Here is an 11,406-nt window from a genome sequence, read left to right as displayed (position 1 = left end):
CAAATGACTACATCAAGGTTTAATAACAGCATTACTCCACATCATAATTTTTTTTTTCTGCTCTTACTAATACTCTAGAGGTCTGAACAATTCATGGAGGAATACAATTGACAGCATAAGTAATTGACTGAAATCTCCTCACATGCATGGCACGCACGAGCCTAAAACTAGTAATAATTGTAACAACTGTTATTTATCTTATATGATTTGAAATTATTTAATATCATAATTACTACAATAATAATATAAAAAAGCAATAGTGTTTTATCCAACTATTGTTGCTTTATGCAGTATTATTTTTTAGATGGTACAAATTTTTGAAGAATAATTGCCAAAAAATTTAAATTTTGAAAAAGGATACTATTTTATGTAAGGTATAAATATCTGATAATAGATAATAATGGTTATCTAATATTTTTTTAATAAAAATGTTTATCCTTTTTTTGGTATTATTCTAAATTTGTTTTGGTTAATAGAAAGATTTTTTTCTTACTGAAATATTTTTTCTGTAAAGTTAATGTTTTGATTTATGATGTTTGACAAAATAGTTTTTTTCATATTTAGCTGACCATAAAAGAAAAAGCAGTAGCACATTCCAAAATAGCTTATGTTTGATTGAATATCTATTTTTTTAAAAAAATATATAAAATATTTAATATATGCTTAATAAAGAGAGAAATCTAATCTCTTTCTATCTACAAGAGTATTTTTAGAAAAAAAATATTCTAATTTTTATCTAATAAAAATTAGTATTTCATTTTTTTATTTTTTTAAAAAATATACTGTTATAAAAAATTATTTTTTTATTTTTAAAATTTTAACTAAATAAAAATATATTTTTATTTTTTTATTGACTATATTTTTTTTACTCCTCTTTCTAAGTCTTTTATAGATGGTATAATGGTAATGGGGGGCTGCATTTATTTTAAACCTTGGACCATATCTGTGAGTTTCAGGCGTCATGACGTTGGTTGGCGCGCATCCCACCTAAGCGTTGCAGCGGAGCCTGCAGACTTTTTTCCTCATTAAGTTGGACCGTTCCATCCCCGTGGGGCCCGCCACGCTCCCACCAAGAACAGATCAAAGTTGAAGAACCCGAGAAAAATTGGCCCATCGTTTGTACGGTCTGTTTTATCACCCGTCAAATCCTTCCTTCGAAGCGTGGACGGTCGAGATTACGCCACGTACCACTCGTATTCCCATAACGCAATCGTATAAAATGAATCCCATGCGTCTCACCGCGTGTCATTTCCGTCCGATCTCCATCCAACGGCCCTACTTGTCCTCTCAGGTATGTCGGCGAATACTTCCAACGAACCAGCGTTAACTTTTTTTGTCTCCTATTCTTTGTTTTTAACTCCTCGACTAAAACTCTCTCCCCTCCTCCCTCTCTTTCTCTTTCTTTCCCCTTTTTTTTTTTTTTCTTTTCTTATTTTCTATTTTTATATGACAGATAAAAAAATATTTTAAAAAATAAAAAAATAACAAGTTTCGAAAAGCTTTAGATAATTTTCTCTCTCTCTCAGCAGAGGGTCTTTTCAGAATAATTAGTCTGTTGTTTCGTTGGCCTTTTGTTTGTTTGGACAGCTTCTTTTTTTTTTTTTATACTGTAATATAAATGTATATAGTAATATAATACTAAAAATAAATAATTAATTAATTATGTAAAGCTCTGCTTTTAACAGCCCTTCGATCTAATTAATATATAAATAGTTTTTTCTTCGCGTTCTTTCTTTACTCTTTGGAAGAAGCGGCAGCAGCTCTGCGTCTCGCCGGCTCGGAGAAATTTTTCAACGCGATGGTGAGAGCTGGGAGCGATAGAGATTGAGATTCTCTCCAATGCCTCCCGCCATCGATCGCTAGTCGAGGGTTTAATGCGGTATGAGAGCTCATTGTTTCGTTTTTTCATGGCTTTTTGATCTTTTCCTGGTTTTTGTTCGTAAAAATGGTTTTTTTTTTCTCGAGTTTTTCTTTTGGGATTGGGGATTTGGTGAGGTTTTGGTGATGGAATTATCAGAATGGGATCGTACTTGAATCTTTTTCCGGCTCGCATTCGGCATTTTCTTGTTGTTGAAGAATCATTGATTTCTTCATTGTTATAATTGGATTTGGTTTAGTTGAAGATTTTATCTGTTTTCTCTTCTAATTTATCTGAAAAATAACAGGATATAGGAAGTAATTCAGTAATTCAAGTGCAAGAGCGAGCTGGAATGCAATTAATTATTTTACTAGTTTATTCAATAATTAAGTTTTTGTTTGTATTTAAAGATCTTTGCTTCTTTCTAGCTGTTAATTAGTTAAATATTTTTTTGTTGAATTTTATGTCACTGTGATTTAATCATATTCTTTTGATCTAATATTTTGTCTCGATTTTGTTGTCGAGATTTCAGTGAGCTGAAACGTGATAGAGGTTTCACTACTATGAATTAAATTACTTCAATTATTATTTCTTCATATGGATATCGTTTTAGTAAGTTTTTGAATGAGATGAGATATGCTGCATTGTGCTCTCTATCTTGAAGAAGATTTTTCTTTTAATTGTTTCATAAATTTTTAGCTCAATCTCTTGACCAACTTACCAATTTCTAATCCCATTATAAATCTCCTCTTGTTGTCAAAATTCGAAATCTTAGAGGAGACATCTCGATCTGAACCCTTTGTCAAAGTAAATTGTGCAAAGTCATCCCCTCTATCAGCCATGGTGTTGGGTCTGAGATCCAAGAACAAGAAAGGCGCTTCGGTTCACGTAGATTATATCATCCATATCCAAGAAATAAAGCCATGGCCTCCATCCCAATCCTTGAAGTCTGTTCGCTCTGTAGTCATTCAATGGGAGAATGGGGACCACAGTTCTGGGTCCACCAACCCCGTCACCCCATCCCTTGGAGTGAGTGCTGCAGAAGGCAAGATTGAATTCAATGAGTCCTTCAAGCTCCAAATCACCTTGTTGAGAGAGGGTTCAGCCAAGGGCACGTTTCAGAAGAATGTGCTTGAATTTAACCTGTATGAGCCCAGGAGGGATAAGACGGTAAAGGGGCAGCATTTAGGGAGTGTAGTAATTGATTTGGCAGAGCATGGCATTATCAAAGAAACAGTGAGTGTTAGCATTCCAGTGAACTGCAAGAGAAGCTTTAGAAACACGGCACAGCCATTGCTTTATGTGAAGATTCAGCCATTTGGAAAGGACAACAGGAGCTCTTCATCTAGAGAAAGCCTGTCAAAGGAGGCCTCATTAGATAAGGATGGTAAGGAGTCGGTTTCAGCCTTGATGAACGAGGAGTATGCCGAGGAAGCCGAGATAGCCTCCTTCACTGATGATGATATCTCATCCCATTCGTCGCTTGCTTGCTCGTCTTCGGCCATAGAGGCAACTGCAGATTTGCCAGTTCAAACTAGCACTGCAAAACAGCAGCATCATGAGGTAATTCTCTTGAACCATAGCTGGTGGATGTATATTACAAATATTCTTGCAAAATTCTAAATCAAGCTGCTTCACAATTTTGTTAGGAAATCACTAAATTATATATTGGTTTATCATCTGCATAATTCCTAAAATACCAATTTTTTTACAGTTAATTTCAAATCAGTAAAGCTGATAAATTTTAATTTTTAATGCCTACTACCATCAGATCTGTTTAATCCAGTATAGGATCGGATCGGGAATACCATAAAAGAAGTTGATGTGCAGCATGGATGTTTTAAATTGATTAGCTTATGAATTTACTGATCTTAATTACTGTTATTCAGAAAAAAAATGTTGATTAGCTTTGTTTGGCTTCACAGAACAAATTACAGGCAGGGGATGAGCATGAGGTATGTGCTTTAGAAGCTGACTTACCTTTGCAGTCTGTACCTGCAAAAGATGAGTTGAGACCGGTAACTACAGCAATTAACCTAAATGGTCCTGTCATCAATAGGAATGAGAGGTCCCCAGAATCATTGCTGGAAGATTTGCCAAGGGACTCTCCGAGCTTGGTTAATGGCAATGCTTCTTTATCTACTCCTCAGACCACTCCAGTGCTCATACTGGAGAAGTCAGACACCTCTAGCACACCTTCTTCATCATCTCTTATGCCTGAAAGTATGGAGGAAGATATCATATCTAGAAAGGATAATGAAAGTGTCGCGAGCAATGATAAGGCTGAGGAAGTTCAAGAAAAGATGGTAGACTGCAGCGGCAAAGAAAACATTGTAGAAACCCTTGTAAAGAAAGAAAGCACTATTGTAATCACAGACAAAATTGAATCTACAGATATTGGTTTCCAGGAGAAGCTGAACCCTGTAACTAATAATGAACCGGAACAAAATGTTAACAAGGATGGGATACCTCAAGGAAGTCAAAATGGGTCCGTAGAGGTTTCAAGTAGTCATGCAGCAGATTATAGGTTTGTGGAGGCAAACACTGAAAAAAAGACAGAGAACAGATCAGAGGAGAAAACCGAGCAAGTCCAGAACGATACATTTGAAACTGTCTGCTTGACTGATAGCCCTGATAATTTCTCTATCGCATCAGTTGCAACAATGCAACAAACTCCAGTCATTCAGCAGCGCAATTATCTGCAAAGTTCTCGTAAAACGTCATTTACTTCTGATCTAACTGTTTCTAATTGGAGGGGTTTTGGTGAAAGGGGTAATGGCAACTTAACAAATGATAGGCTCAAGAGTATGAAATTATCTGTGAGATCACCTCCGGAATCAAAGGTAACCATCATATATGGATCGAATGATGAAGATGTGAAAGAAGTTGATGTTCAAGAGGATGTATGTGATGGCATGAACTCTGCTACAGATGATGGAACAGATGATCAGGAAAGTACTAGCTCAAGTTCAGATAAAGTAAGACACGTTTCTAGAATTATTAGCAATGGCTTTTCTAATAAAAAAGTTCGAGAATTGGAGCTTAGAGTTGAGTTGCTTGAAGGGGAGTTAAGGGAAGCTGCTGCTATTGAGATAGGTCTTTACTCCATTGTTGCAGAGCATGGAAGCTCTTCACATAAGGTGCATACTCCAGCTCGACGGCTTTCAAGGTTATATATTCATGCTTCAAAACAATGGTCACGAGCAAGGCAGGCAGGTGCAGCTAGAAGTGCTGTATCCGGACTAGTTGTTGCTGCAAAAGCATGTGGAAATGATGTCCCAAGGTATGTCAAATATCTTCTTTATGTAAACTCTCATAGGTTTTTCTGGTGCATAGATATATATAACAAAAGATCTGTTGTATTACTAACATAAGATTCTAAAAACTCTGACTCTGTTATGGTCGTCAGATTGATTTTACCTTGTTATCAGACAGTTTTTCATTATGCAAAGTCATGCTTATGATTCATTAGCACTTATTTTCTTCAGGTGCTTGACTTCTGGTGATGTCTTTTCAAAACAGGTTGACTTTCTGGTTGTCAAATTCAGTTGTGCTGAGAGCTATTATCACTCGAACAGTTAGGAGTTCAGACATCCCCAAGCCTTTTGGCCCCTACTCTACAGAACATAGTTCCATAACGGTGCCCAAGAGAAAATCTTCTTCATTGAAATGGGAGTCCGTACCTCGCAAGAAGGAAAAGCTCTCTATCGCTGAAGAGTTTGATGACTGGGAAGATCCAGACACATTCACATCTGCACTAGAAAAGATTGAAACCTGGATATTCTCTCGAATTGTTGAGTCTGTGTGGTGGCAGGTTCAGTTCTTTTTGCTATGACCATGTCCTCCCATTTTATTTTGTTTTTCAGTTGCAGATTTTCTGCTTTTAGTTTATATTTTGAACTTGAATGTAACATGTGTATTTTTTTGTTTCTTTCAGACTTTGACCCCACGTATGCAGTCTGCCAGTGAGGATGGTGAACTAAAGATGGGTTCAAAGAAATTCCATGGAAGGACACCGAGCAGAAGTGATCGTCAACAGGCAAACTCATCATTTGGAATTTGGAAGAAAGCTTTTAAGGATGCCTGTGAAAGACTTTGTCCTGTTAGGGCAGGAGGTCACGAGTGTGGATGCTTGCCTATGCTGGCTAGATTGGTAAGTGGTTGATCGGGCTCAATGGCTTTGGATCTTCTACAATCACCAAGTCAGAAAAATACAATTCAATAGCTTTGAGAATGGACTTCTTTTGAAAAGGATTTTATACAGGCATTAATGGTTTAAATATCTTTATAGTTTCTACATTAACTTATATATGAATTCTTAATGAAATAGCTTACAGGGTGTAAAGATTTTGTGACATATGTTTGGATGATCTGCTGTGATATTGCATACGTACTTTCTCCTCATATATATTGTATTAAAACACGAGATTGCTTCAATGGACACTCTCTGAAAACTATGAAGTACAATTATATGGTGCTAATTCCTTTTTTGCAGCTTTGCCTGGAAGCATCTAATTCTGTTCCTTTTTGTGCCAACCCTTGGTCGTACCTAGTTGTGCAAATTTTTAGCATCCAGATCTTCATGTACTTAGATTCAACAGATATTATTCTAGGCAATGTGCTGTAAAGAAGATTTAGCAACCATCCATTACGAAATGCCAGTGTTTTCTTCTCTGTTTTCCATGGGTAGATCATCAAAACTGTTGATACCATAGGTCTCTTTCACTTATAAAACACCCATTTCATCTCCAAATGATCCTTTAAAGTCTATATTGTTAAGTGAGCACGGTATTTTCTACCAACTAATTATGTCTGCAGAGTTTTATCTAGTTAAACTATTATTTGACACAAAATATACAAGGCTATGTTTAGTATTTAACATCAATACTAATTATTGGGCTTTTGTTTGCTTTTTCAGTTTTCTTTAGCTTTTCAACACTTCCTAAGTTTTGAACTTTGGTCTTCCTTCTTTTTGATATTCTCTAACTCTTACTTCAATCATGTATTGATGAGGAGCATTGATTAACTTAAGGTCTTTATTATTTGCAGTGAACATTAATTGAATTTATGTTAATTCTTTTATGTCTTAGGCTTGCCAAGTACTTGATGCTTGACAATTCTTGTGTGAAAAATTGCAGTTTAAGGCTCCTACCTTTAGATTATTCTCAAAATCCATTACAGGGCCTCCTGATTTAGCTCAACATAAAGCCCAATGCTGCTTAAGTTTGACTTCAGCATATCCTATATACTAGTCTTTATGTTATGTTTTTGTCTGCATGCTTCTTTTGTTTACTCTCCTGAGGGTAAACCTTGGTGAGTGGCTTCTTGCCTGCATAGAATTAAACAACTTAACCAGAAGGATAAGTTTTCCATCTTCCAACTGATTAGGTTTCACTCTAGGCTCCTCTTACCATAGCTGCTTTGGTCAAGAATTCAATACCTTATCTAGAGGGATGAATTGGTTAAAAGCCATCCTAAATCACTATCAAATTTTGTGGGTCATATTATTATCTGAAAAGGTGATCTTACATTGCCAGATAAGGCTTTTTAGTTTTTACCAGGGTATGTTTCCTTTTTTATTAAGACACTACAGTTTCTGCATTATTGTGGTCTCATATCTCAACATCCTTCATGGCATTTCCCTCATTTCCTTTTTGCTAATCCACTTTGTAAACCACTTGCCCTACCATCATCAGTACTATTGTTTTTGCTCAGTCCACAGTCACTTACACCATCTTAAGTAAGGTGCATGATTAATTTGTTTTGATGGATCCTTGCCTAGGATTGGCCTTCCTTGTCACTGTATAACCTTGATAGATTGCTCTCTTTTTTCTGCAACAAACATTACATGGTATTTATTGATAACTTTGATCCTCATATTAGGTAAACCTTGCCTCAGTAGGCCTTTCTTTACAGAATGTTAGGTTCGGTTTCAAGCATCAAGTCATCAACTTTTCTTGGTTCACTTGAGAGTCGAGATCCATGCAAATGATGATATGGTCACTGTCAGCTTCTTTCTGTTGATTCTCTCATGAGATTAGGTTACTTATGTTTCTTTATGTGGCTCCATTTACTGGCTCATCTCCTATCAACAGTGGCGCCCAGCATGCTCCTAGCATGATGTATCTGCATATTCACATTAGTGCTACATGACTTGCATTTCAGCAAGTCTGGCAGCAAGTAAATGTTGCTGACTAGTCTCTGCTTTCAATTAATCAGATAGTTTGATTTGATGCTAGCCTGATTTTTTAGTGATTGTGCACTTTGCCTAAATCACGTTTCAGAAGATAAACTAGGTCAGTTGCAGCCTCAATCGAGGCTGTTTTAATAGGTTGGACGACACGTGTAATGATATAGTGGATCAAGTTTGCAATCATGTATTGCTCTTCATGTTGCTTCTCCCCCAACCTATCCCTTGACATTTTCCCTGCCTAATCATCAAACAAAATCTACCCTCAATTGCTTAGGTACTTCAGATGTTTGCTGGCCTCATGCATGCCATCCTTCCCTGAGCATCATCTCATCTTATGGATGTTTGTGTATTCTTTGAGAATCATGTGGGGGATGAAGATGGAGGACTGGAAAGAGTAAATGCACCAGCCTTCTGCCCTCTGTGTTTTATTGCAGTGGCATCTATAGCATTCTTCTATCACGCACTTCCTTTTCTACAAAAAGTTTCTTTTACATGGATTTTTGTCATATACATGGTTTTGGCACAAGCATTAGATGATAGTTTGTGTATGGAGTACTGACTGGATGAGAAAACACGTTCTCCTCCTGGACCTCACCTGTTGTTTCTCAGATCCTAGCTGAGAATTCTTATTTTCTTTGACAGGTCATGGAGCAATGTGTGGCAAGACTTGATGTGGCTATGTTCAATGCTATCTTACGTGAGTCAGATGATGAGATTCCCACTGACCCGGTATCTGATCCAATTAGTGATCCTAAGGTTCTTCCTATCCCATCTGGCAAATCAAGCTTTGGTTCTGGTGCTCAACTGAAAAATGCTGTAAGTAACAATATATCACATTAATTTCTATCATATGTCTGAGAGTGCCAATTGGCTCAGTTGACAAAGTGGGTGTTATTACCAGTGACCTTCAAATCCTGTCCCTGACTAGCTAAAAGCAGTGAAAACACCATGAACACCATAAGTTACATATTGACACATAGTTTGTTCAAATCATTTCTAAGAAAAAAGAATTAAAAGGTTTGTTCATATAGTTTCCCTTTAGGAGAGCATATTAATAGAGGAACAGGATGTTTCTATGCATAAATATCATCCATTTGTTTATCCCAAAAAAACGATATGGACCTTGAGCTAAGGGTATTTTTTGTTCTGCTAGATTGGCAACTGGTCTAGATGGCTAACTGACCTGTTTGGTATGGATGTGGACGACACTCCTCAAAATGAGGACAAGCAAGATGATGATAGACTTGATTTTGCAGCATCCTTCAAGTCTTTCCATCTCCTGAATGCATTGAGTGATCTTCTAATGCTTCCAAAGGACATGCTTTTGGAAAAATCTATCAGGGAAGAGGTTTGTTTATGCATTATCATTTCCTGGTTATGCACATTTACTTTGCCCAGCCATAGGTTATTCTTGTTTGCTGATTTAATTGCTTCTATTTCATTTGTTATTTTTTACTTTTGAAAGGTTTGTCCAACATTCAGTGCATCAATGATCAAGAGGATCCTCGACAGCTTTCTACCTGATGAATTCTGCCCAGATCCAATACCAGATGCCGTGCTCAAAGCACTGGATTCTGAGGTGAGCTCAGTGCAATTCCTCTTGTTCCTTTTTTCACTCATTTTCTGGTGAACTATTAATATCAGAATCAGTAATCAGAAATCATAATTTTAATATAACCATCTGCACGCTAATCAGGGACATGCTTTAGCAAACAGAAAGTACAGATCATATGCGTACAGAACTTCCTTGTAAGCTATATAATCTTGGCTGCAACAAATCTTTGCCACTGATTTGGTCGACATGCATTATTTTCGCTATTTTATGAAAGATGTGCTCAATATGCATGAGATGTAGTTTTCTCCTTGATCACGGAACGGGGCTTCATGAAGGGCAAAGATATCTAAAATCTTTAAATAAAGGAAATGGTCAGATGAAGAAACTGCATAACTACTGAAGATGAGACATCATTTTCCACCAAAGCATTTAGCTACTAACCAGGGCACTATTTTGTGCTTGCCCTACAGTTGGTACAAATTTTGCTGTTCTGAATTTTTGATGTTCAGTTTTCATTCCATGGACATGATAGCAAACAAAAGAAAGTATGATAATAATAAACAGCTGATATGCGCATGTACTCATTTGCATGCTTATGTATGTAAATTTTAAATACTGCGGTTGTCCTTTGAGAAAGTTGTCCTGAGTTTCAACTGTTGTTAGGACCCTCTGGAGAGCGACGAGGAGAGAATAAGAAATGCCCCATGCAATGCATCTCCAATCATTTACTCTCCACCTTCAGTTGCTTCAGTGGAGAGCATTATCGGAGATGTTCAAAGTGCACCACTGCTAAGGAGGAGTGGATCATCTGTGGTTCGTAAATGCCACACAAGTGATGATGAGCTTGATGAAGTAGATTCACCTCTAGCTTCAATTCTCATTGATAAGTCATCTGCTCCGGCTGCCAAACCAAAGGAGCACAGTTATGCAAATGCTGTCAGGTACCAGCTGCTCCGTGAGGTGTGGAGAGATGATTAGCCACTATAAGTGCTATTATGCCTTCTATTTTGTTCCTTTCTTTCGATATATATAATTTCCAGGAAAAACTTCGTCATTTGTGTAATCTATATCTTGATCCATGCGAGTTGCAGTGAAATAAATATTTTGTTTTGGAGTTTTGCCTACATATCTGGTATGTTATTTTTCATGCCAGCTGCGTTCATGTATTAAGCTTTTATCTAGCGAATGGCCCACGAAGTGTCAAAGTGTATTGTTCATGTATTAAGCTTTTATCTAGCGAAAGTTCTTCCGAAGTGTCAAACTGTATTGTGCATAATGCAGTAAATTTCTATGGTTTTAAAACATCTCTCTCTAAGATGGTGGCAGGATGGGATGTGCTGGCTTCGTCATCAGATGCCCTGACTACAGAGTAGTAGTTGCTGGTGGTTGTCAGATCTTCAACATATCGGTCTTAGAGACTGAGCTGAGGGCAGCATGGGTCGGTTTGAGCCATACTCGGCATGTGTTGCGGGCTAGAGTAGTTATGTTTGAGGGTGATTCGGCTGGATTCAGAGAGGCAGCGATGGCATGGGTGGGGGGCACTCTTTGCTTCATGACATCCGGGCTATGGCTAGCGGCGGTGTGGTGTTTCAGGCTACGCACATTTACAAAAAGGCTAACGGGGCCGCGGATTGGTTGACCTCGTATGTAGCCAATCATTTTGTGAGTGTCCTGTGGGTTGAGGAGATGGAGTTGTCTAGAGCGCTTCGTGATTTGCTGTTTTTTTTGACTTTATTGAATATTCCATACTAGAACTGTATGAATCATCCGTTATAACCAAAAAAAAAAAAAAGACACACA

General features: G+C 37.3%; 1 protein-coding gene across 1 annotated transcript; it reads left to right on the top strand.

Moving 5' to 3' along the window:
* Nucleotides 1-1,724: 1,724 nt before the first annotated feature.
* LOC103702930 lies at nt 1,725-10,867 on the top strand. Its single transcript, XM_008785571.4, has 9 exons — nt 1,725-1,879; nt 2,634-3,421; nt 3,784-5,141; nt 5,381-5,672; nt 5,796-6,011; nt 8,694-8,867; nt 9,205-9,399; nt 9,517-9,630; nt 10,270-10,867. The coding sequence occupies exons 2-9, from the start codon at nt 2,699-2,701 to the stop codon at nt 10,582-10,584; spliced, it is 3,387 nt and encodes a 1,128-aa protein (XP_008783793.2). The 5' UTR covers nt 1,725-1,879; nt 2,634-2,698; the 3' UTR covers nt 10,585-10,867.
* Nucleotides 10,868-11,406: the final 539 nt, after the last annotated feature.

This window comes from Phoenix dactylifera, chromosome 14 (assembly GCF_009389715.1).
Source record: "Phoenix dactylifera cultivar Barhee BC4 chromosome 14, palm_55x_up_171113_PBpolish2nd_filt_p, whole genome shotgun sequence".
Classification (NCBI taxonomy): domain Eukaryota; kingdom Viridiplantae; phylum Streptophyta; class Magnoliopsida; order Arecales; family Arecaceae; genus Phoenix; species Phoenix dactylifera.
This window is presented reverse-complemented; position numbering and strand designations above follow the sequence as displayed.